Genomic DNA, 27,993 nt, shown 5'->3' with positions numbered 1-27,993 from the left:
AAAACCGACTCGCTCAATTATCTTTATTTCTTTGGTAAGCAATGGGGGTATAGAAAAGCTTCAAATCCTCATAACTTTTCCTTTTCTCTTATAAAGGGAAAAAGAGTGACTTTGGTTTTACTTATTCCTCTTTAATTCTTTTCTTAAACTGGTTGTAAAGGATGGTAAAATAAAAAATAAAGAGTGGATTACATTAATTTTTTTTGAAGTACTTACCAGGACGAGAATAAGAATTTGCATGTCAAATTTATTAAATATTAACTGTGATTGCATAAACAATTAAATTAAAGCTCAGCTCGGTTCTCCGTCAATTTATTTCTTGCTTCTTTGGCTTCCTTCAAAATCAGTTGCCTAACTGATTGGGTAAGAATCCAATTCTAAGGGACTTTTTCAGTGCACAAGTAATCAAGAATTCTACGATTACAACCATGACCAATATATATAATGGAAGTAACCAATGTTACAAATATCGAATACAAAAAGAAAAAAAAAAGATTGTCTTTGGTCACCAAAAAGAAATTGAGCGACATGGCTTTGTCTGCTTTATCCTCTGCTACCTCGAGGATTGGTGATTTGCTGACTGAAGAAGCGAAGTTCTTGTGGGGCGTGGAGGAGCAAGTTGAGCGGTTGCAAACGGAGCTGAGATGGATGCAAAGCTTCTTGAGTTTAAAAGATGCAGATGCGCGACAAGGTGAGGATGAAAGGATACGAATGTGGGTTTCTGAAATTAGAGAACTTGCTTATGATGCTGAGGACGTGGTCGAGGCTTTCGCTCTCAAAATTGGATCCAGAAGGAAAGGAGGTTTCTCCAATGCCATCAAAAGATATGCTTGCATCTTGAAAGAGGGACGGTTGCTCCACCAAACCAGGTCAAAGATAGAGAAGATCATAGCAAGAATCACTGACTTAACACGACGATTGCAGACTTATGGCATCAAAGAATTAAGAGACAGAGAAGGTTCAAGTTATTCTAATGTCAGGCGAGAGTCAAGGCGGCCTTATCCTCATATTATGGAACATAACATTGTTGGCTTCAACAATGAAATTAAGGAATTGGTCTCTGTTGTTGTCGATGATGAGGAAAATAGTCATCAGATTGTGGCTATATGTGGCATGGGTGGCTTGGGGAAAACCACTCTTGCTAAAAAGGTTTACAATCATAGCCAGGTTCGAGATCATTTTAATCACTTTGCTTGGGTCTATGTTTCTCAGCAATTCCGAAAAAAGGCTGTATGGGAAGAAGTTCTATCCAGCTGTAAAAAGACGTTAAAGGAGGACAAGAACAGGGATGAAAAATTTGCAAAGGTAGCGTTAAATTTTAAATATTTGTTTTGTATGAATGAAAATGAATATGAGAAAAACCGATAACACAATAATACAAAAATATGTAGTTTGGCCTGACCTTATGAAAGAGTCTGAAGGACTTTTAGGTAGTGTTTGGTGTCTTTAATATGGTTAATATAGTAATACAATCGTTGAGATAATTTTATTATTAAGGTAATTTTATTATTGTGAATTAAAATCATTTTTTTGGTTAACAATTATTAATTTTTAAGAATTAAAAATTACTGTGATTAATATAATTAAAAATAAAATATTATTTTATTTAAAAATATGAAAATAATATGTAATACTTGTATAAATTAATAATTAATGCTGTTAAAAGAGAATAATTTATAAAATATTAATAATATTTTATTTATTTTATAATAAAATATATTAAATTAATAAATATATTTATTAATATGTAAATTAATTTTTATAGTATAAATTATGTGAAAAAAATATTTGAATTAAAGAATAAAACTAATATATTAAATTCATAATAAGAGAAAAACAAAATGTTATGTTATATATAAAATATATTAAAAAAACACAAAATACTTTTGAACTTGTAATAATAAATATTAATTTTAAATATTCAAAATCATCGTTGCTTAAGATCATCGAATACCTATCAAACATAATAATTTAAGCATAATGTATACTATCAAACATAATAATTTAAACATAATGTATAAATCACTATATTTTTTTGGAGTAAGCACTCTATACCAAACATTATATTATATTTATATAAAGGACTCTCACTAATTATAGAAATAATCTCATGCGAAATTTTAATCGTATAGGAATTCTCAATATTATTTTTATTACAATATCATAACCCTTAATAGTTAGGTCTCACTTCATAATTATAGAATATTACATGATATTACTTGATTCTTTCAACAGGTACCAAGCTTGGTGAGGAGGTGGAATGAAACGGACAACGAGTCTGGTCATGAAGATTTAGCCAAGGAGTTGTGTAACTTCTTAGAGCATTACAAATGTCTGGTAATACTTGACGATGTCTGGAGCATTGAAGCTTGGGATAGTTTAAAAGCTGCGTTCCCATGGAAGGAGAGCAAGACAAGTAGCAAGATATTGCTCACCTCGCGCAATACAGAGGTAGCTTCAGACGCAGGTAGAGTACGTTACCTTCTTGTATTGAAGTGTTTAGAAGAAAATGACAGTTGGGAATTGCTTCAAAGGACTGCATTTCCTGACAGAGATTTTCCAGGTAATATTTATTTTTCAATTACTAACTATGAATTTCATCTATCTTGAGCACTTGTCTGCATATTGCTAGCTAGTAGAATCTCCTCATTTTTCTCATTTTCCCCTCAAATACTATTTCAGACTTGATAGCCTGTAAAAACCACCTCGTTGCACCTCAAACCATTAGCCATCTTTCTTTGATTACTCAAAAATAAAAAAAAATAAAAAAAGAGAACCCTTTGACATTGTAAAACAAAGTCATTAATAGAATTAGAAATCACCCATAACAGCCCACACCACTCAAAACTGATAACCAAATCTTCCATAATACATCACAGCAGCACAAAAAATGAAGGCAATTTTAATTATACAAAATACACCACAAGCACAAGAACTGATCAACATAGAAAGGAACACCTTTGGTTGTGTGGTCCCAAGGCAGCACTTAGTCTTTTAACAGAGAAGCATCTACTTTTATCAGCTTCCCACTGTAGACACCGATTTTATCCAGATCTACTATTTTATTTTTTTTTTTATAATAATAATAATATTTAACAAAACAAAACAAAAAAGAAAAAAAAACAAAATAGAAAAAAAACAAAACAAGTAAACAAACAAAAAAAAAGAAAGAAGTCAAGGAGTTGGTGCGATGCCGAGCTGCCTCGACCAACTCCTTATCAGCAACCCAACCAGCCCTCCCGACCAGCTTCCTGCCAGCCACCCTACAGCTACCAACTAACCACCCTACAGCCAGCAAAATCCCACTCAATTGAAACTCTATAAAATCAACACATAAACTTCAAAAAAAAAAAAAAAGACAAAAAAAAAAAAAACGGAAAAAATTTTTTCAGGTGAGAGCTCTGAAACAAAAAAAAAGGTTGAGGAACGAAAAATTTCGATCTACCCACCCAAACACCCAAAATACCGAAACACAAAAACCAACCCAAAACAACCATAAACAGAACCGCCACAAAAAAAAAAAAAACAAAAACAAAAACCAAAAAAATAACACAGTCCTCGCCTACGGCGAGGAACCTCAGCGCCGAGCCACCTGCAAAAGCCAAGAAATCATCAGTTTCGCCAAAAAAAAAAAAAAAGAAAAGAAAAATCGAAAACTTCAAAACCCGATCTACGCGAATCAAGGCCGTTTTTGGTGAAAAAGAGGTCAGATCTGTGCTCAGGGGGTCGAGAAGAGTTCGTGGGAGAATTTTGGTGTTTTTCCGACCACCGGATACGACGGTCGGCGACCGGCAAACGGCGGCGGCACCGACGGCTGGCCGGCGTGCGGCTGAAGAAGAAAAGAGAAAAAAAAAAAAAGAGGGTTGTTTTTTTTTCTGAAGACCGAAAAAATGACGCAAAAATTTTTTTTTGACTTTTATATATATTATCAATAGCCAAAACGACGTCGTTTCAATAAAACCAAAAACGACGCCGTTTTAACCAAAGAAGGATCCGCGCGTTGACCCGAACCCGACCCGAGATCCGCGTAACCCGACCCATCGACCCGTTCCAGCCAGCCTTGAACCGGTTCATACGAACCGCCTATCGACCGCTGAACCGGTCAGATCGCCCGAACCGTCGATCCAACCGCCGAACCGGTCAGACCGCCCGGACCATCGTTGACCGGACCGTTGACCGGTCCGGTTCAGGTAAAAAAATTTTTTTTTTTTTTGAATTTTCTAAATTTTTTTTATATTATTATTTTTGTTATTTTAAATATATTTTATATTTATGCATGATAAATTTATAAGTTTGTTAGAATAAATGTTTAATTGTTTTAATAATAATAAAATTAAAAATAAATAATAATAAAAATATATTAAAATGTTTTAAAAAATAATAATAATTTTCCCTGCCTAGATGTTGGAGGGAATAAAAATATTTTTCTAAAACAGTAATTCTACCTAGATGTTGGGGAATTATTGTTAATAATAAATAAACATAAGAAATTTTTAATTAATTTTCAAAAATTATTAAAATCGAACTTGCTTCAAAAATCCGCCTAGATGTTGGAGATTTTTAGAGATGTTCGTATTTTCTTAAAAACGAAACCTTAAGCGCTATTTCTTAATCCTAGGTTTTTAAAACCCTTAAAAATCCAAAATCCATTAAATCCAAAACCGCTCGAAATCCAAAATCCTTGAAGTCCAAAGTCCGAAAAATCCTAAGGACACGTGTGAAAATTCTATTGGAAGCAATTTGTTCCCGAATGCCGCCTAGATGATGGGGTATTTAGGAAATTTTACTTCATTAAGTCTTTTCACACGAGTTCATAATTCATATTAATAATAAGATTAATAAATAAAAAAATATAATAAAATTGGGATTTTAAATATAAACAGTCGCACCTAAGCTCTGCCTAGATGTTGGAGAGTCGAGGTGGTCTCATTATATTTAAGAATCCAACTCTTAAATTGCATTTTATTAAAAATAAGATTAATAAATAAAAAGTATAATAAAATTGGGATCTTAAATATAAACAGTCGCACCTAAGCTCTGCCTAGATGTTGGAGAGTCGGGGTGATCTCATTATATTTAAGAATCCAACTCTTAAATTGCATTTCATTTTACATGATATTCATTAGCATACATACGTTATCGTATTATCATCAATAATTGTCTGCATTATTCTCTCTTTAATTTACTCATGGTACTCTGTCTAGATGTTGGAGAGTCACCAACAATTTTCTGTAAAGAGTGTTATTTCATTTTAAGGATTGTTGTGTTAAATCTTAAGCGAAAAGGGTTACTTTAAATTCTGCCTAGATGTTGGAGAATTTTAAGATAATTCTTTAACTTAAAGATTTTCTCAATATTCCTAAATAAAAATTTTAGCAAAAAAAAAAGAATATTTTTTTTAAATAAAGGAAATTAATGTCAAAATTCAAATTAAAACCATTTTTATTCGACATTGAAAATAGCGCATAGTTGAATGGTACCAATTTATGGACGTTGTGGGGGTGCTAATCCTTCCCCACGCGTAACCGACTCCCGGACCCAACCTGATTTTTCGTAGACCGAAATATATCTTTTTGATAAACTTTAAACAACCCGTTTTTATAGTTTTATTAAAAAGATAAACTTTTGGGTGGCCAATCACACCCTAATAAAGATTGGTGGCGACTCCCTCTTTTTTTTTTTTTTTTTTCTTTCTCAATTTTAAAACAACTCGTTTTTACGTCTGGCGGTCTCAAAACCGTTACGACAGCTTGGCGACTCCACTGGGGACTTATTTGAGAGTCAGGCCAAAATTTTAATTATGCGCTATTGACAATGGTTGGATTTAATTGATTTTATTTGATATTTAATTTAATTTCTTTTATTTTAATTTTTTTTTTTTGAAAACAGTCATGTTAATAAATGAAATAAATTATGTGCTAGTTATTACTTCATTTTGATTTTGGTTTTTGATTTATTACCTTGCACACATTTTGCATATTCACTTGCATACATGAGCTCTATACCCGGGCTCCGTCCTTTTAGGAGGAAGTGAAGTAGCTACGCTCTCGTGAGGTGATAACCTCCGCATTTGCTAGCGAAACACTTTCACTCAGATTGAACCCGTTCCGTTAGTAGCCTGTAATGGGTGAGGATCGGGGAGCCTTACTAGTCTATAATGGACGATGATGTGAGGAATAGTCTGGGAACCTTTAGACATGCAAATCTTAACCCAGCATATAATGAGCCGTAAAGTCCAACTTTAGGATAGAGCCATACTGTCCCTTTTGTGAAAAGATTACCTAAATTAGGACACTATGTATATTCTGTTATGCTTGTTCATTCATTTACTCAGTTTTATTTATTTGTTTTATTTACATTATTGATTTGTTTTATTGTCTTCAATTTTGTTGCATGCATCATATAGGTACCATTTTTAAAAGGGTATTGTTTTGGACCAATCTAAAAAAAAAAAACTTTCAAAAAACCTAAAGGATGTCATCTGTGTGTAAGAGCTACTTAGAAGTCAAGAGCCATTCAGAAGGTATTCAGAGGAAAGAAGGAGATTGCTTAGTAGAGGGTCACATATCGGTGCTACTACAGTCAGTGCATGTGGATCTCAGTCAGAATAATATATCAGAATTGGAAGCCATTTGGAAACAGTGGAGAATAGAGAAAAAAGAATCTTTTTCCAAGAAATACGGGGATGTGGCACTGCTTATGTCTGTGAAGGTTGATGAACAGCTAATGAGAGCCGCAATACAGTTCTGGGATCCATCTTATCGATGCTTTGTATTCAACCAAGAAGACTTGGCTCCCACGATCGAAGAATATTCTTCTTTACTCCAGATAGAGTCTACCAATCAAGACAAGATCTATTGGAAAGAGCATAAGACCATTGGATATAGAAAAAAATTAGCCAAGATCATGCAAGTGGAGGTTGAAGAGATAGACAAGCACAAGAAAGAAAAAATAGGGTTGACATTATTCCATCAGCTTTTCTGCTCGAGTACATAAGAAAGTATATTGATACCGATCAGGGGTCGGATGTGTTTGCTTTGGCCATCTATGGATTGATGATATTCCCTAAGGTTTTAGGACATATAGAAGCATCAGTGGTTGATTTCTTTAAGCAATTAGATAAAGGTATAAACCCTTCACCAACTATTTTGGCAGAAACTATTAGATCACTTAATTTTTGTCGAAGAAAGGGTGAAGGACGATTTATGGGGTGTGCTCAGTTACTATTTATCTGGCTCAGAAGCCATTTTTGGGGAAAAGAAAAGACATCATTTCGACCATTCTCCGTACATTTCAGTCCTATCAGGGAGTTTATGACTAAAGAATGGAGAAAAGATTGGACAAAAAGTCAGTGGTTGGCATTCTTTTTAAAGCTCACTAGCGAAGATGTAACATAGAGGGCACCATGGATGCTTCCGATGGCTATCTTATATAGTTGTGGAAACGAGTCATGGGTACCTCTATTAGGAATATGGGGGGCAGTGAGTTACGCGCCCCTTATGGTTCAAAGACAATATGATTCACGACAGTTCATCCCTATGACTCATAGGCTTGGTTCACTCGAGTTTGAATATGGAACACCCGGTTATATGAAAAGTGTTCGTGAAATCATCAAAGCATGGAAGCAGGTCAACCGAATGAGCCCAGCTAGACTCGCTGATAATGTTGCTGAAGGTTACCTTGTGTGGAGGATGAAAAGAGTTAACGAAATTAGGCCTCTACCAGCTGATGTTTCAGAGAAGTTGTCGGCTCCTATTTCAGTATCGGTATTGTCGACTCTTGAGATCGCCCAACGAGAGTTTGAGATTGAAAAGAAAAGGTTAAAGAAAGAAAAGGTGGCTATGATGGATCAAGTTAACCAATTAAGATATGATTTGATGATGAAAAATGATGCAGTACAGAAGTTGACTAAAGAACGAAAAGTATTGAAAGAGGATCTGCAAGATTTGCATCAAGAAAATAAGAAATTAAGGTTGGATAGTAGACCTTTGAAGGGATCCAAGAAGGATGTGGAAGAACTACGAGACATGGTGGAATATTGGAAGAACAGAGCTCGAGAGAACAAAGAAATGATCTTCACACTCACCAAAGAGCAACATGAATGGAAAGAAAAACTTTCAGGGGCCTCTGAAAAGGTAACAAGGCACCAAAGAGAAAGTGAAAAGCTAAAAGCTGAGCTAATGAGGGAACAAAGCAAGAACTCCGATTTGCAAAGCAAGAAAAAAGCCTTAGAGCATGAATTAATGAGTTTGGAGCTTCAATTGACAAGCAATCAGAGGCACATAAATGAGATTTTGACTGAATGGCAAGATAAAGAAGATTATTGGGCTCGCACTTGTAATATGGAGGTAGATGCTCGAGAGATGTGGAGAGCAGAAAGTTTAGGGAGGCAGCAATACATCGAACACCTGACTGCTCAAATCTACAAGGCTGTTCAAAAAGCAGGCAACATGGTTGAAAAGGCGAAAGCACTGGAACGAGAGATTGTACCAACCCAAGGCCACAGTCAAAGATTATTGCACTTTTTTCATGAAGCTAGGGAGCAATATGCTCAAATCAAATGTTTTTATGGCTTTAATGCAAGAATGATTGGATGATGTGTAAAGACTCCCATGGTTAATGAAAGTTTCTTTTTGTTTCGATCGATCCAAGATAATACCCTAATTTGCATTTCATTCATTTCATGCATGCATTTTTATACTAACAATAATATCAACGACATTATATCATGCGATCTAATTCGTGGTTAATAAACTAAGGTTCAAGGATAGCAAAGCCAAGGAACCACAACCCGTCAATTTCACATAGATATAATACTCGTTCCCAGACTCGAGCCATGGCAGAAGAGAATACAGCTAGGTTTGAAAGGGTCGAAAGGGTACAGGAGGAGATACAAGAAAGAGTGATAGAAATACAACAAAGAATTGAAGCACAAATGGCTGAATTAAGACAACTGTTGATTGGATCAATGAAAGGAAAAGGAGTCGCTGGTGTATCTAGGACAGGAGATGAGGTTAATGTGGAAGAGCCATTATACCCTCCGAGATTCACTCCACCTCAAGTTCAGATTCAAGTTCCTCGGGGTATACACATACCACCACCAAGTGCGCAGCCGTACCCCTATGTCAATCATTCTGCAAATCAGTAGCCGACCCACTTGAATGCCAATTCGGGACCCATCCCAGTCGATCCCATCATGGTACCAAATCTTGACGACCCTGTTGAGCAAGAGAAGTCTCACGAAATGTCAGAACCTGTTATAAATTCAAAAATTCAAGATAAATATGACCAGCTTGAAGAGAGGCTTAAAGCGGTTGAAGGTAATGACACTTATGGGGTTATTGACGCCAACGAGCTTAGCCTAGTGCCTGACTTGGTTATCCCACCAAAATTTAAGACCCCAGATTTTGAAAAATACGATGGGACAAAGTGTCCATCTGCTCATATCACCATGTTTTGTAGAAAGATGACGGGTTATACCCATAATGACAAACTATTGATACACTGTTTTCAGGATAGTTTGACTGGTTCAGCAGCTAAATGGTACGTGCAATTAGATCGAAATAAGATCAGTTCATGGAAAAACTTGGCCAAAGTTTTTCTTGCTCAGTATAAGCACGTCTTGGATACAGCCCCTGATAGACTGTCATTACAAAATATGGAGAAAAAGTTGACGGAAACCTTCAAAGAATACGCACATCGATGGAGAGATGCAGCAGCCCAAGTACAACCACCACTGACTGAAAAAGAGATAACCGTGCTATTCGTCAATACACTGAAGGCCCCGTATTATGACAGATTGATGGGAAATGCCACGAAAAACTTCTCTGACATGATAATTTCAGGGGAGATGATAGAAAATGCTATCAAAAGTGGTAAAATTGAAGGGTCTGAAAAGAAGATAGCTACATTAAGGAAGAAAGAGCATGAGGCACATGTTGTCACTCACACAAATCCCCCACACCATTCTTTTGTTTCATATAACCCACACCCCCATTACTACTCTACCATAAACCAAATCTCTCAACAACCATACCATTACCGAGCCCCCCAACAATCGTTACCCAGATCAAGTTTTAGCCCTCAACCATCCAATTACACCCCAGCACCTCCAGCTCGACCATTTACTCGACCAACCTACCCAAACAGCAATCAAAGAAACTCACAGAATAATAACAATCGAGAAAGACCTCATTTTGACCCAATTCCCATGACGTACACAGATTTGTATCCTCGACTTGTTGAAAAACATCTGCTTGCTCCTGTTATTATTGAACCTTTGAAACCTCCGTTTCCCAAATGGTATGACCCCAATGCACATTGTGATTATCATTATGGGAATCCAGGTCATTCCACTGAGCATTGTATTGCTTTGAAGCATAAAGTGTAGGGGTTAATCAATGAAGGAGTATTAAATTTTGATACCAGCCAACAAGGGACTCCAAATGTCAATGGAAACCCTCTACCAAATCATACCAGACCATCAATAAATGCTTTGATTGATGGGCAAACAAGTTACGTGAAAAGAAGAATAGAAGAGGTCAAAACTCATATGGCTAAAGTGTTTGAAACCTTGGTCAAAGCTGACATGCTGAAGTCGATAGAACCTCAAAATTACTCTGAAACGGTTAACTCAACTGAAAGCTGCCATTATCACAGAGGTGCTCTGGGGCATTCTATTGAAAACTGTCACCAATTCCGTCAAGAAGTGCAAAAATTGATGGATGAAGGTCGAATAGAGTTTTACCAAGAGAGAGAAGAGTTGGTGAAAGTGTCTACCATTGATTCAAAGTATAAGTTTGGACGTAGACCAGTAACTATCTATTATGATGAAAAGCCAACATCGAAGCTAGAAAAACCTGTCTCTCGACCAGTGGTGACAATTAAAGTTTCTGGCCCTTTTCCATATCAGAATGATAAAGCAGTACCTTGGAAGTACGATTATGATGTCGTAGTCAACCCAGATAATGCCAACATAACGGGTGTAGGAGGCATAACTCGAAGTGGGAGGTGTTATACCCCAGAAGCTCTAGAAAAAGCTAGAAAGGAAAAAGCCAAGGTAGGAGAAGAAAATGAAAGTCATAGTGATCTTGACACAACCCTAGAAAAAGAATGGCAGAAGTCAGTATCTGAAAGTGAAGCAGGTGAATTTTTAAAGTTAATAAAACATAGCGAGTATAGCGTGGTAGAACAGCTTAACAAGATGCCAGCTAGAATTTCGCTATTGTCATTATTGCTCAGTTCAGAGTCACACCGTAATGCTTTGCTGAAAGTGTTAAATCAAGCATATGTGTCTCACAATGCTTCTGTTGAATATGTGGAACAGCTTGTTGGCAATCTGATGATTTCAAACTATATCTCTTTCAGTGATGAAGAGATTCTTCCTGAAGGTAGAGGAAGTACCAGGGCTCTTCACATTACTGTGAAATGTAAAAGTCATATAATGGCTAAAGTTTTGATTAATAATGGCTCATCCATCAATGTTATACCTGCGACTACTCTGGCAAAACTCCCTGTTGATGGATCTTATATGAAACCTAGTCATATGATAGTGAGAGCCTTTGATGGAACCAGAAGAGAAGTGTTGGGAGATATAGAAGTGCCATTACAGATTGGCCCATGTACTTTCAACGTGAAATTTCAAGTTATGGACATCTCTCTTTCATATAGTTGTTTATTGGGTAGACCGTGGATCCATATGGCAGGTGCTGTCCCATCCTCATTACATCAAAAAGTTAAATTTATTGTTGAAGGGAAGCTAACATGTGTGGCAGGAGAAGAAGATTTATTGGTAACTCAACCGATAAATACTCCTTATGTGGAATCAGCAGATGAAGCTTTAGAATGTTCTTATAGATCTTTCGAGATTGCCAATGCAACATATATAGCTGAAGGATCTAAATTATATTTACCACACTTATCTGCGACTACTAAAATGGTAGTCAAACAGCTTACCAAGATGGGATGGTGACCTGAAGTCGGACTTGGGAAGAACCTGCAAGGAATTACGAAGCCATCGGCCATATATGAAAAGAGAGACAGGTTTGGTTTGGGATATAAGCCAACAAGAGGGGACAGAGTAAGAATGATGAATGAGAAAAGAGATAAGAGAATAGCTAATCTTAAGGGATATGAGCTGGAGTCAGAGCCGATAGTCATTCCTTACCTTTATGATTCTTTTCACTCGGGAGGATACATTTATTCAGATTTACCGAGAGCCCCAAGTGCAGGATTCATGGAAAAATTTTCAGAGCTGGCCATTCAAATGGTGGATGATGGAGAAAAGAAGAGTCGAAGTGAAGAGCTATTCGTGTACCCTTATCCTTCAGATTTTGAGTTGGATAATTGAAAAGTTACAGAGCTACCTGTTGCCTTTAAAACTTTGGAAAAGTAATGTGAAACTTAAAATCTCTAATTACTTTCTACGAGTATTAGGAGATCTTTTATGGTGTGTTTATGTTTGTCATTTTAATAAAAGACTTAGAAGATGCATCCGTATTTTTTCTGTCATTTTTATCTTCGTTTTACCTTTCATCCTTTTCTTTCCTACATTTTCTTGCCATTCCATTTTTGTGTGCCAATATTCTCTCTATATTACCCTTTTGCAGGGTCTCAAACAATGAACATGAGGATAATCATGGCATTAATCTCGGATTTGATTTTGAAAATTTAATTCATGTTGATGAACTTGATAGTGAGGAAGATTCAGATAACTATACACTGCCTCTCGATTTGTTAAAATTAATAGAACATGAAGATAAGCCAATTGAACCCCACCAAGAAATTACTGAATCAGTAAATTTGGGAGATGGTGAGAATAAAAGAGAGGTCAAAGTTGGTACATCTCTTTTACCAACTGAAAGACAGAAGCTAGAAGAGTTGCTACGAGAATATGTAGATGTGTTTGCATGGACTTACCAGGATATGCCAGGACTCAGCACTGATATTGTAGAGCACAAGTTACCTTTAAAACCAGGATGTAAGCCGATGCAGCAAAAGCTAAGGCGCATGAAACCAGAGATGCTGCTGAAAATTAAAGAGGAAGTGAAGAAACAATTCGATGCTGGATTTTTAGAAGTGGCAAAATATCCTGAATGGGTAGCCAACATAGTGCCAGTTCCTAAGAAAGATGGAAAAGTGAGAATGTGTGTTGATTATCGAGATTTGAATAGAGCAAGCCCTAAGGATAACTTTCTTTTACCTCACATCGATACTCTAGTGGATAATACTGCTAGGCACTCCACATTTTCCTTTATGGATGGTTTCTCAGGTTATAATCAGATCAAGATGGCTCGAGATGATATGGAGAAAACTACATTTGTGACCATGTGAGGAACATTCTGTTACAAAGTCATGCCTTTTGGGTTGAAAAATGCTGGTGCTACTTATCAAAGAGCAATGGTGACTCTTTTTCATGACATGATGCATAAAGAGATAGAAGTGTATGTAGATGATATGATTGCAAAATCTCGTGAAGGAAATGATCATATAGTCAGTCTCAAAAAGTTGTTCGACAGGTTGAGAAGATTTCAGTTGAAGTTGAATCCTGCCAAATGTACATTTGGAGCCAAATCAGGAAAACTATTGGGCTTTGTAGTCAATGAAAAAGGAATTGAAGTTGATCCAGATAAGATACAAGCCATTCAAAACTTATCTCCTCCTCATACCTCAAAAGAAGTGCGAGGTTTCTTAGGGAGATTAAATTATATTGCTCGCTTCATCTCTCAACTCACTTATAAGTGTGATCTTATTTTCAAGCTTCTCAGAAAACATGATCCTGGAGAATGGAATGATGAATGCCAAGAAGCTTTTGATAAGATCAAAGAATACTTGTCAAATCCACCTGTGTTGGTACCACCAATGCCAGGAAAACCTTTGATTTTGTACTTGACAGTGCATGAAAATTCAATGGGATGTGTGCTGGGGCAAAGAGATGAAACTGATAAGAAAGAACGAGCAATTTACTACTTGAGCAAGAAGTTCACTGATTATGAGTCAAAGTATTCACCATTAGAGAAGATGTGTTGTGCATTAACCTGGACAGCTCGAAGGCTTAGACAATACATGCTTTATCACACTACTTGGCTCATAGCAAAGCTGGATCCTATTAAGTATATCTTCGAAAAGCCCTCATTGACAGGAAGAATAGTACGGTGGCAGGTTATGCTTTCAGAATATGATATCATTTACGTGACTCAAAAAGCTATTAAAGAGAGTGCAATAGCTGAATTCCTTGCTGATCGTGCAGTCGAAGATTATAAGCCAATGAAATTAGATTTTTTTGATGAGGATGTGATGGCCATTGAAGAAAATGAACCTGTTGAAAAATCATGGAGGATGTATTTTGATGGAGCTGCTAATGCTTTGGGTCATGGTATTGGGGCAATTTTGATATCTCCTGATGGATATTATTACCCCATCACAGCCAGATTAAATTTTAATTGCACAAACAATGTGGCTGAATATAAGGCATGTGTTATGGGTCTACAAGCAGCAATTGAAAAGAAGATCAAAGTGTTAGATGTGTTTGGAGATTCAGCTTTAGTCATTTATCAGTTACGAGGAGAATGGGAGACAAGAGACTCTAAACTGATTCAGTACCATAAATACATCTCTGAGTTGGTTAAGCAATTTAAAGAAGTTCAGTTTAAGCATCTACCTAGAGAGGAAAACCAAATTGCTGACGCACTGGCTACTCTAGCTGCAATGATCAAAATAGATGCAAGTATTGAAATCCAACCCATCAAGCTGGATGTGAAAGATGTACCAGCACATTGCTCAGGTGTTGAAAAAGAAATTGATGGAAGGCCATGGTATCATGACATCATGCAATACATTAAAAGCCAGCAATACCCAGAACATGCAACTGAAAATGATAAGAGGACTATTAGAAGATTGGCTATGAATTTCTTCATTGACGGAGATATCCTTTACAAAAGAGGTCGAGATCAAGTGCTCTTAAGATGTGTAAATGCAGCTGAAGCAAAGAAGATTATTGAAGAAGTGCATGATGGAGTTTGTGGGGCACATGCAAATGGTCATATGATGGCTAGACAAATTATGAGGGCTGGCTATTATTGGTTGACAATGGAGAGTGACTGTATTGATTATGCTAGGAGATGTCATAAATGTCAGATTTATGCTGACAAAATTCATGCTCCACCATCAACATTACATGTTTTAGCTCCTCCTTGGCCATTCTCAATGTGGGGCATGGATGTCATTGGCCCCATCACTCCAAAAGCTTCGAATGGGCATAGATTCATTTTTGTGATGATTGATTACTTCACCAAATGGGTAGAGGCTGCATCATATGCTAGCGTGACCCGATCTGTGGTATGCAAGTTCATGAAAAGAGAGATAATATGCAGATATGGGCTTCCGGAGACAATTATTTCTGATAATGCCAAAAACTTAAACAACAAAATGATGAATGAAGTATGCACTCAGTTCAAGATCCGCCATCGTAATTCGACACCATATCGTCTAAAAATGAATGGGGCAGTGGAGGTTACAAATAAGAATATCAAGAGAATCTTGGAGAAAATGACTGAAACTTACAAAGATTGGCATGGGAAGTTATCTTTTGCCTTGCATGCTTATAGAACATCAGTCAGAACGTCTACTGGAGCCATACCGTTTTCTTTGGTATATGGTATGGAAGCTGTGCTACCAGTCGAAGTGGAAATTCCCTCACTGAGAGTCCTGATGGAGGTGGAGTTAGAGGAAGCAGAATGGGTCCGAAATCGCTACGAGCAGTTAAACCTTATTGAGGAGAAAAGACTGTCAGCACTTTGTCATGGTCAATTATATCAAAAGAGGATGATGAGAGCACATGACAAGAAAACTCGTCCCCGTTGCTTTAGGGAAGGAGACTTAGTGCTAAAAAGATTCCTTCCAAATCAACATGATAATCGAGGGAAATGGACACCAAATTGGGAAGGCCCGTATGTGGTGAAAAAGGCTTTTTTTGGCGGGACATTGATTTTGGCAGAAATGGACGGAGGTGATTTGCCTACCCCAATAAATTCAGATGTTGTGAAGAAATATTTTGCTTAAAAAAAAAGAAAAAAGAAAAAATGATGACTTATCTAAGTTGAAAACCTGAAAAGGCAACTTAGATGTGAAGTAAAAGCATCATCAAGAAAAGATCTCACAATGCAGGGGCAAGTGTAGTTTGATGAACTCTGAATAATCAAGGAAGTCATCTGATTTAGTTTTAGAGAAAGAATCTGAGAATATTTTGTTCATGATTATCTTGTGATCATTCTTTTGACACATTTATTTCAATTCAAACACTTTGACATACACTTGTTATCAGCCATAAGAAATACATTATCCTTCATTTGAAATAATGCCTATCCTTTCCTTTATCCTTATTTGATATTTTTTGTCCATCAGAGAAATGTGTGATTGCATTTTATTTGTCTTGAACTTAAAATGATGAAAAGAAAAACAAACATGAAAGATCTCAGCATTACTTTTAAAGTTGACAAAGGCAAATGAAAAAGGATGAGAAACGCATGACAAGACATTAATGTTGCAGACTTTTGAAGAAAAAATATTGTGGTCAGATGTTGAAGACAGATTGGTCATATAAGAATTTGGATAAAAGAAGCTGAAAGCGAGAGATTTTGAGAACCTTTTTACTACAATGAACGATTTTGATTGCATTACATGCATTGCATCATGAGCACTCAGTACATGCATCCATGAGAAGTTGTAACAAAGATAGAAAATTTCCTTTTCTTAATGAAAAAAACAAGATTTTGGTAAAGACAATGATCAAACAAAGGAATTCAAAAAGAGAGGAATTTACTTGTTCAAAGATGAAAACTCAAATTTGAAAACAAATGAGATTTTTTTAAAGTTGTGGAGCCTCTGTTGAGAGGAGCTTTTTCAAGAAAGAATTTTAAAGTTGTGGAGCCTCTGTTGAGAGGAGCTTTTTCAAGAAAGAATTTTAAAGTTGTGGAGCCTCTGTTGAGAGGAGCTTTTTCAAAATGAAATTTTAAAGTTATGAAGCCTCTGTTGAGAGGAGCTTTTTCAGAAGAAATTTTAAAGTTATGAAGCCTCTGTTGAGAGGAGCTTTTTCAGAAGAAATTTTAAAGTTGTGGAGCCTCTGTTGAGAGGAGCTTTTTCAAAATAAAAATTTAAAGTTATGAAGCCTCTGTTGAAAGGAGCTTTTTCAGATGAGATTTTTAAAGTTGTAGAGCCTCTGTTGAGAGGAGCTTTTTCAAAATGAAATTTTAAAGTTATGAAGCCTCTGTTGAGATGAGCTTTTTCAGATGAGATTTTTAAAGTTGTGGATCCTCTGTTGAGAGGAGCTTTTTCAAGAAAGAATTTTAAAGTTGTGGAACCTCTGTTGAGAAGAGCTTTTTCAAGAAAGAATTTTAAAGTTGTGGAGCCTCTGCTGAGAGGAGCTTTTCCAAAATAAAATTTTAAAGTTGTGAAACCTCTGTTGAGAGGAGCTTTTTCAAGCAGAAATTTTAAAGTTGTTGAGCCTCTGCTAAGAGGAGCCCTTTTCTGTAAAACCAAAAAATAACACGATTTATTTTCGGACAAAATCGTTGTCTTTGTCTTTGCCCTATTCCTGATTCTCAGAAACGTGCAAAGAGGGGCAGCTGTAGACACCGATTTTGTCCGGGTCTACTATTTTATTTTTTTTATAATAATAATAATATTTAACAAAACAAAACAAAAAAGAAAAAAAAACAAAATAGAAAAAAAACAAAACAAGTAAACAAACAAAAAAAAAGAAAGAAGTCAAGGAGTTGGTGCGATGCCGAGCTGCCTCGACCAACTCCTTGACCAGCTCCTTATCAGCAACCCAACCAGCCCTCCCGACCAGCTTCCTGCCAGCCACCCTATAGCTACCAACTAACCACCCTACAGCCAGCAAAATCCCACTCAATTGAAACTCTATAAAATCAACACATAAACTTCAAAAAAAAAAAAAAGACAAAAAAAAAAAAACGAAAAAATTTTTTTCAGGTGAGAGCTCTGAAACAAAAAAAAGGGTTCAGGAACGAAAAATTTCGATCTACCCACCCAAACACCCAAAATACCTAAACACAAAAACCAACCCAAAACAACCATAAACAGAACCGCCACAAAAAAAAAAAAAACAAAAACAAAAACCAAAAAAATAACACAGTCCTCGCCTACGGCGAGGAACCTCAGCGCCGAGCCACCTACAAAAGCCAAGAAATCATCAGTTTCGCCAAAAAAAAAAAAAAAAAAGAAGAAAAATCGAAAACTTTAAAACCCGATCTACGCGAATCAAGGCCGTTTTTGATGAAAAAGAGGTCAGATCTGTGCTCAGGGGGTCGAGAAGAGTTCGTGGGAGAATTTTGGGGTTTTTCCGACCACCGGAGACGACGGTCGGCGACCGGCAAATGGCGGCGGCACCGACGGCCGGCCGGCGTGCGGCTGAAGAAGAAGAGAGAAAAAAAAAAAAAGAGGATTGTTTTTTTTTCTAAAGACCGAAAAAATGACGTAAAAAATTTTTTTTGACTTTTATATATATTATCAATAGCCAAAACGACGTCGTTTCAATAAAACCAAAAACGACGCCGTTTTAACCAAAGAAGGATCCGCGCGTTGACCCGAACCCGACCCGAGATCCGCGTAACCCGACCCATCGACCCGTTCCAGCCAGCCTTGAACCGGTTCATACGAACCGCCTATCGACCGCCGAACCGGTCAGATCGCCCGAACCGTCGATCCAACCGCCGAACCGGTCAGACCGCCCGGACCATCGTTGACCGGACCGTTGACCGGTCCGGTTCAAGTAAAAAAAAAATTTTTTTTTTTTTTTTGAATTTTCTAAATTTTTTTTATATTATTATTTTTGTTATTTTAAATATATTTTATATTTATGCATGATAAATTTATAAGTTTGTTAGAATAAATGTTTAATTGTTTTAATAATAATAAAATTAAAAATAAATAATAATAAAAATATATTAAAATGTTTTAAAAAATAATAATAATTTTCCCTGCCTAGATGTTGGAGGGAATAAAAATATTTTTCTAAAACAGTAATTCTGCCTAGATGTTGGGGAATTATTGTTAATAATAAATAAACATAAGAAATTTTTAATTAATTTTCAAAAATTATTAAAATCGAACTTGCTTCAAAAATCCGCCTAGATGTTGGAGATTTTTAGAAATGTTCGTATTTTCTTAAAAACGAAACCTTAAGCGCTATTTCTTAATCCTAGGTTTTTAAAACCCTTAAAAATCCAAAATCCATTAAATCCAAAACCGCTCGAAATCCAAAATCCTTGAAGTCCAAAGTCCGAAAAATCCTAAGGACACGTGTGAAAATTCTATTGGAAGCAATTTGTTCCCGAATGCCGCCTAGATGATGGGGTATTTAGGAAATTTTACTTCATTAAGTCTTTTCACACGAGTTCATAATTCATATTAATAATAAGATTAATAAATAAAAAAAGTATAATAAAATTGAGATTTTAAATATAAACAGTCGCACCTAAGCTCTGCCTAGATGTTGGAGAGTCGGGGTGGTCTCATTATATTTAAGAATCCAACTCTTAAATTGCATTTTATTAAAAATAAGATTAATAAATAAAAAGTATAATAAAATTGGGATCTTAAATATAAACAGTCGCACCTAAGCTCTGCCTAGATGTTGGAGAATCGGGGTGATCTCATTATATTTAAGAATCCAACTCTTAAATTGCATTTCATTTTACATGATATTCATTAGCATACATACGTTATCGTATTATCATCAATAATTGTCTGCATTATTCTCTCTTTAATTTACTCATGGTACTCTGCCTAGATGTTGGAGAGTCACCAACAATTTTTTGTAAAGAGTGTTATTTCATTTTAAGGATTGTTGTGTTAAATCTTAAGCGAAAAGGGTTACTTTAAATTCTGCCTAGATGTTGGAGAATTTTAAGATAATTCTTTAACTTAAAGATTTTCTCAATATTCCTAAATAAAAATTTTAGCAAAAAAAAAAGAATATTTTTTTTAAATAAAGGAAATTAATGTTAAATTTCAAATTAAAACCATTTTTATCCGACATTGAAAATAGCGCATAGTTGAATGGTACCAATTTATGGACGTTGTGGGGGTGCTAATCCTTCCCCACGCGTAACCGACTCCCGGACCCAACCTGATTTTTCGTAGACCGAAATATATCTTTTTGATAAACTTTAAACAACCCGTTTTTATAGTTTTATTAAAAAGATAAACTTTTGGGTGGCCAATCACACCCTAATAAAGATTGGTGGCGACTCCCTCTTTTTTTTTTTTTTTTTTTCTTTCTCAATTTTAAAACAACTCGTTTTTACGTCTGGCGGTCTCAAAACCGTTACGACACCCACACTAGCGGTCTTTCCTATAGCCTAACAGAGACACTACTGCTTACCTCTTAAATTGAAAAATCCAATCCCATCTTGATTCACCATCTCCACCACTTTACCATCTTTGCTTTAAAGCCACTGAAAATAGCTTTGAAAAACCTATCTTTTAGAGCCCCATCACCCAGCCATTTATCAAGCCAAAATAATATATTTGACCCATCACCAATAATCCCCAGCTAGCCAAAGGTAAATTAAAATCTCCAACAAGGCACCAGTTCCCTTCATTACTTCTTTTCGCCTCCATCCACTCCCCCCATAAGTTGTTCTTGTCACTCACACTACACGGAGCACAGACACTAATCGCCACCCACTCAAAATGATAAACCTTCCAATTCCTTTTAACAATTCACTATTTCTCATACATCTTGACAGGTTTTAGTGAAAATGTCCTTATCCCATACTATAATCAACCCAACAATATAGCACTTGAAGTTGTGCCTCAAGCATTTAAATTGCGGTATCAATCACGTTTTTTGTTGTGTCACGTTTATCATGGTTGCGGATATAATGAAAACTTTCGCGATCAATGCGGCTATCACGATCATGAATTTTTTTTTTTTAAATTTTACTCAACTTGCTATAAAATATAGTAATTTTAATTATTAATCATAAAAACTCTTATTTTATGATTTTTAAAGTAATTTATATCATGTCATGTGTTTTATTTATTTAAGAAAAATATATTTATAGTAAAATTTTAATATTTAAAAAATTACTCATATGATAATTAAAAAATAATAAGAGATAAATAAATATATAAAAAATAAATAATCATAACGAATTATATATTTAATTATTTAATTACTGTACTTATCAAATTATTACAGAACTATATTATGCATAAATCAACTAATAAGTTATTAGACATCCATAAAATAAGTAAGAACATTATTATTTATGGGTCAAGAGAATTACTTTTTATGAACTTACAGTAAGTCAAACTTAACAGCCTCCATGTTAAGAGCAATCTTCAACAACAATAGTTTCAAGTCTACTTTCTCTACCTCTTGACTAAGTTGCAGAGACCCACACAACTTTTCATTCTCTCACTTTGCATTCAATAATTTTTTTTTCTAGACCTTCATTCTCATCCCTATCTCACAGCTCTTTTTTTTTTTTTAACGTGTGCTATCTACTTATCTCTCTCAACCTCAAGTCTCACTCTCATATTTTGTCTCTTATTTTAAGTCCGAACAACTCTTTCTCCCTCCTAGCAGTGCACCATAGCTCAATCTAATTCCTAACGTATAAAATCATGTCAAATTTGGAAATTAAAAAAAAAAAGAAGTAATTTGAGTGCTGAATTAATTGTTTACCTTAAACTATATGTGCTTGATCTTTATTAAAGTTAAATTTGAGAGAATTGATATATCTGAAAGATTAAGTTTTGTGAGTTTTTTTTTTTCTGAATTTGTAAATTATTATTTATATTTTGGCTTGCTGTTTTTATTTTAAGTATTTAACCAAAGTCAAATGAAAAATTTTTTCTTAAATTTTTGAATGAAAAAAAGAGTAGTGGGCAATAATAAACCGTTACCACCGCTATTCAACATTATACCGTAATTTGCAATCGCAATATACTATTACAGATGAGATTCAAATTCTTCTCTGTTTTTTCTTCAAGCGGTGGCAAATAGTGACACTACCGCAAAAATATGGCCGCTATACCATTGTCCGACCACTATTTAAATCTTTGTTGTGCCTTGTCGATTTACTCTTCCTCGCGATGAATAAATTCTTAACAACCACTAAACTTTTATCAGCTGGGCTATAAACTACTCGAAATTCCCAAAAGGCCATAAACTCCAAAGATCACAGGTAACCAATTTCGTTTCCTGGATGAGCACCATTTCACCATTTTGAGTTCTAATTAATTTCCTCACTGCTTTGGCTTTCATACCCCCACACATGCTGCGAACATTTTCACAACACAATCCTCATTTTAACACCCTCAATCCACACAGAAATCCTAGGAGTAACCAACCACCCCAGCAACAAATTCTTCACAATAACACAATAAACTAAACCACCAACAACGAATAAAACAAAAAGATTTAGAGAGAATAATACCGCGACACTCGATCAGAAACCAGATCTTTCCATCCTCTTCAATCACTCAATTGCCAGGTCCTCCTCTCTTATTACTGATAAACCAAGCTGCTTGCCCACTTAAAATGTTAATTATTTTGATATGAAGTAATTTTCAAAGAAAACCAGTAATCACAAATCTTGCAAAACCAGTAATCACAAATCTTACTCATTTCCACTAAATGGTATTTCAAATTTATCTCCATCCCTTTGTATTTAACAGTAAAGTAATCACATACCTTAACTTTTTTAAAAAATAAAAAATAATTTTTTTTATTTTTTAAAAAATTTATATTAATATATATGTTTTACATATAAATATGTTAGTTTTAATTAATTTAAAATAAAATTATATATTATTCAATAAAAAATTATTTACTAAATGAAGAGAGATCCACTTGCATAATGTAAAACTAAAAAAAATTAATTTCATCATTGGATATATTAAAATAAAATGGTTAAAAAGATATATAAAATTTATTTTTTCAAAATTTTTAAAATTTTTACGTTTAGATCAAGTTTCGGACCGATACGTTACAACAAAAATACTAAATAGTTTTTAACTATTTAATGTATGAAGTCAAATTACTTTTAAAAAATATCATTTAATAAAATTAATCTTATAATATTACCTATTTACTCTTTCTTTTTTAAATTTTACCAATTGAAAATATTTATAAAACTGTATCTATCTTTTATAAAAGATTATAAAATATCTATTAAATATTTATTTTTAAAAGTGTACCAAACAACTTTTATATTATAAATTAAGTATTTAAATTATTAATAATTAAAATTTCAGTATTTAATTTTCTTGGTTGAATTTATTTAGTTTATCAAGCGGCTCTTAAGTCACTAAATATAACTTTCTTAATATATATATATATATATATATATAAGTAATAGATCAACCTTATTAATATATATATATAAGTAAATTAGCAAAATTCAAAGTCTTTCAATTTGAATTGATTCACAGTTTATTTCAGAGCTTATGAGAGGTCCAATCATAAACCATACTTTTCATGAAAGTCTTTCAATCAAGCTCCTAAATGAAATCTAAATATATATATATATATATATATATATATTCTATTAGTGTGACATCCTAATTTTATATCAAGATGTTTTAAATATTTATTATAATATATAAGTAAAAAATTAAACTTACACTTATGAGATTTTTTTATAAGATAAAATTATAAAATTTTCATATTAAAATAGATAATATCTTGTAATTTAAATTCAAATCTCTACAATTAGCAACAAAAAGGAGGTAATATTGATGAGTTGATGAGAATGTTAAAAGCTTGAAAATTCCATATTTAGTATATCATAAAGATAATATATAAGTAGCTAAACCAATATATATATATATATATATATATTTATGGGAACATTAAACCAAAAGAATTCAATAACAATTTGATCTTCATACTTTCTTTTAAAAAAAATAAAAAAAAATTTAGCTAAATGAAAAATCATAAAATATATAATATTTTTTAAGGTGAATGGATTGAAAAACATATGACTCAGTCAAAGAAAATTTAGGTGGAGTACCTATAACTATTTAAGACTTTATGATAACAATTTTGTGGCATTAAAAACCGCGCACAGAGCTTATAGAACATGTGCTGTACTGTATTTTTCTGACTTTGAGCGCATTTGATAAAATCATTGAAAATTTAAATTTTGATTTTTTTTTCAATGTGTTTGATAAATTATTTTTAAAAAATCACTTAATGAAAGATTTTTTATAAAAGTGTTGAAAATATTAAATAATTTTTAACTATTTAATTTATTAAGTTTAATTATTTTTAAAAAGTATTATTTAATAACATTAATCTTATAAATATTAACTATTTACTCTTTCTTTTTTAACTTTTATCAATTGAAAATATTTATAAAATTGTATCTATCTCTTGTAAAAGATTATAAAAAAATCTATTAAATATTTATTTTCAAAAGTATATCAAACAATTTTTTTTATCATAAATTCAGTATTTAAATTATTCATAATTGAAAATTCAGTATTTAATTTTTCAATATTGAATTTATTCAGTTTGTCAAGTAGCCCCTAGTCACTAAATATAACTTTCCTAATATAAAAAATTGAGTAACAGATCAACCTTGTTAGAACTGTTAGAAAATCAAGATCTTCGAGTAAAAAGCCACCCATTTAAAACTATTTCTCATAAGATGTTCAAACAATTAATTTTTTAGATAGTATTTGATATTATTTTTAAGATTATCATGATAATATAATCACTATAGTGATCTTACTAATAAAGTGATTTTATTATTTGGGATTTGAAGTCACTTTATTTGGTTAATAATTATTGATTTTTAAAACATAAAAATCATTTGTGTTTGGTATTATTAAAAATCAAACATTATTTTGTGTGAAATTATTAAAATAAACTATACATATTGTAGTAGTTAAACAAGTTAATGACTTTAATATTGTTTAAAAATAATAATTTGTAAAATTTTATTTATTTCATAATAGAATATAATTAAATTATTAAATTAATAAATATATTTAATGATAGATAAACTAATTTTTATAATATAAATTATGTAAAAAAATTGAATTAGAAAGTAAAATTAATCTTTTAAAATCATAACACAAGAAAAACAAAAGATTATATTCTGTATATAAAATTTAAAAGAAATCAAAAGAAAGCATACAAATGATTTTTGAATTTGTTAAAATAAATATTAGTTTAAAAATATAAAAATTTATAATATAAAATAATTATATTTTGAGAGGAAATATTTTTAATTCTCATATTAATTGAGTAATATTAATTATTATTAATTTACATATTATTCACCTTCATATGAAAGATTTTTACCACTTTATATCATAATTATATTGTCTTCTAAAATAGTGATTTAATCACCTTTGGTGATCCAAAATTATAGTCACATAGGTTCAATAAATATTTACCAAACATGATGATCTTATTACCATTTAAAAATCACTATAATTTTTGAAGTGATTATCCCATCTCTTTTGTTATTATACAGATTTTGGACTTGATGGAAAAAAGGAAGAGCTAGGGAAAGACATGGTTGAACATTGTGGAGGGTTGCCATTAGCCATCATTGTGTTGGGGAGAATTTTGGCTACAAAGAATAATTCATTCGATGTATGGCAAAAAGTGTCAGAAGATGTTAAGTCATATTTGAAGCGAGGCAAAGACCAACGTCCAGAGGATGTCTTAGCCTTAAGCTATGATGATTTGCCACCCTATTTAAGACCATGTTTCCTTTATTTAAGCCATTTTCCGGAGGATTATGAGATATCTGTGGCTAGATTGATTCAATTATGGATTGCTGAAGGTATTGTTTCATCAAAGCAAAAAGAAGAAAATGGAGGGAAAATACTAGAAGATGAGGCAGAATGTTACTTAAATGAGCTTGTAGAAAGGTGCATGATTCAAGTACGAGAAAGAGATGAGGCAACCTTAAAGATCAAAACTGTTCAGATGCATGATCTCATGAGAGAACTTTGCTTGTCAAAGGCAAAACAAGAAAATTTCCTATTCATTATGGAAAAGTCAATTTCATATCCACAAGGCAATAATGTTCTGTCATCTACAATTAGTAGAGTTCGAAGAGTTACCGCCCATCATTTTCTTCGGATTCAGCGCATTAAAAGTCCCCATCTTCGATCACTTTTGATTTTCGATGAATTCATTTCAGAAGAATCACTTAGATGGCATTTGCCTCTGACAATGAAGAATTACATCGACAACCACGAAAACGACAATCGCAATCCACTGTATTATATCGTGCTGCTTCTGGGATTGTTTCTACTATTGCCTAAAATAAGGGAAATTTGGACATACATGTTCGACAAGTTTAAATTGCTTAGAGTCCTAGACTTTGAAGGACATGGTGGTTTTGCAGGACGCAAGTTTCCCAGTGATGTAGTTGATCTCATCCATCTGAGATTCTTGAGTCTAAGAGATCTTCAATTCTGTAGGTCAAAGGTGCCATCATCTCTAGGCAATCTTCGGTGCTTGCAAACCTTGGATTTAAGGTTTAAAGGAGGATTCTTTGATTCTATTCATGTCCCTAATGTGATATGGAGGATGGAACAACTAAGACATTTGTATCTCCCTCAGAAATGTAAACGTAGAACAAAGTTGAAGTTGGGCACTTTGAGAAACCTTCAAACACTAGTGAACTTCAACACCAAGAGTTGTTATGTAAACGATCTTCTCAACTTGACAAATCTCAGGGAGTTGGAGATTCGTGGGCCCTTCAATATTGAAGATTTTAAGGTGGATTCGGACAATCCCGCGATCATTGGAAGTAAATGTCTCCAATCCTTATCTATTTTCCATGAAAGAAAAGATTCAAGACATTTTGCACTCCTCCTTTCGAGTTGTGTTTGTAAGTTGAGTTTATATGAGGATATAGGGAAGTTACCAGAGTACCACCACTTTTCTAAAGATATTACTTACATCTACTTTTACCGTTCCAATCTTGAAGAAGATCCAATGCCAACGCTGGAGAAGCTGCCCAAATTAAGGATTCTCAAATTCAGTCATTTAGCTTTCAAAGGGAAGGAAATGATTTGCTCTGCAGTAGGTTTTCCCAGACTTGATTCTCTGAGCCTAGTTTACCTTCCCAATTTGGAGGAGTGGAAGGTGGATCAAGGAGCCATGCCTGCTCTACGGTTTTTGGAGATTGCACACTGCAGAAAAATGAAGATGCTTCCAGATGGATTGAGTTTCATTATAACCCTCCAGAAATTGGCAATTGAAAGTATGCCAAAGGCATTCATAGATAAAGTGGGGAAAGGAGGAGAAGATTTTTATAAGTTCCAACATGTTCCTTCTATCACATTTCAAAATTGTGATGACCAATAATGATCCTTGTCAGGTAATTTTATTATCATTGTTTTAGAAATTTCTAGTTATTTGTAATTACTACTATATTTTGCACATATAAATCCTAATTTTGATTGGATACTTTTCTATGGAAGGACAATTGGCATCCTCATGGCCCCAGGCCTCTCAAAGTATAGCATAAGAATCCTTCTTGACTCTGGCATCCATAACCAAGTAATAGTTAGCTGTTGTGATTAGCTGAACGGAATTGACCAGTACCACCAAGATCTAGCAGCTTTAGAAGCGTACGAAACAGCCATTTTGGTCTCATTACACCCACAGCAAGGAAATCAAATTCTGGAGCTGCTAATAAAGGCACAAACAGGAGAAAGTTGATTGGCAAAACTTGATGTGGCTCCAACTTCCAAGATCATGTCCCATGGCGTTTAATTTTTCTTCATTTTTTTTTTTTCAATTCTGTCGGGGAAAACTAAGAATTATTAGATCTTTTGGTATCTTTTGAATATTGTCAATGTTTGTTTGGGGTATGTTCATTGTTAACAACTCAAGCATACCAACAATAAAGCTAATTTTATTTTATCTAATTTATGTAATTAATTTTCAATAATGAAGCACATTTTTTCATTATTACACTTTTG

The 27,993-nt window shown here is 33.9% G+C and overlaps 1 protein-coding gene across 1 annotated transcript; it reads left to right on the top strand.

Annotated features, from left to right (window-relative positions):
* The first annotated feature begins 5 nt into the window (after positions 1–5).
* Positions 6–27,983, top strand: LOC111276236 (putative disease resistance protein At1g50180). Its single transcript, XM_089754039.1, has 4 exons — positions 6–1,305; positions 2,236–2,563; positions 25,521–27,386; positions 27,490–27,983. Exons 1-3 carry the CDS (start codon positions 445–447, stop codon positions 27,371–27,373), a joined length of 3,042 nt encoding a protein of 1,013 aa, XP_089610165.1. The 5' UTR covers positions 6–444; the 3' UTR covers positions 27,374–27,386; positions 27,490–27,983.
* Positions 27,984–27,993: the final 10 nt, after the last annotated feature.

Source organism: Durio zibethinus, chromosome 25 (assembly GCF_047325235.1).
Source record: "Durio zibethinus cultivar Kanyao isolate XHJ-2024 chromosome 25, ASM4732523v1, whole genome shotgun sequence".
Lineage (NCBI taxonomy): Eukaryota > Viridiplantae > Streptophyta > Magnoliopsida > Malvales > Malvaceae > Durio > Durio zibethinus.
Note: the sequence above shows the minus strand (reverse complement) of the source record. Positions and strands in the feature narration are given on the sequence as shown.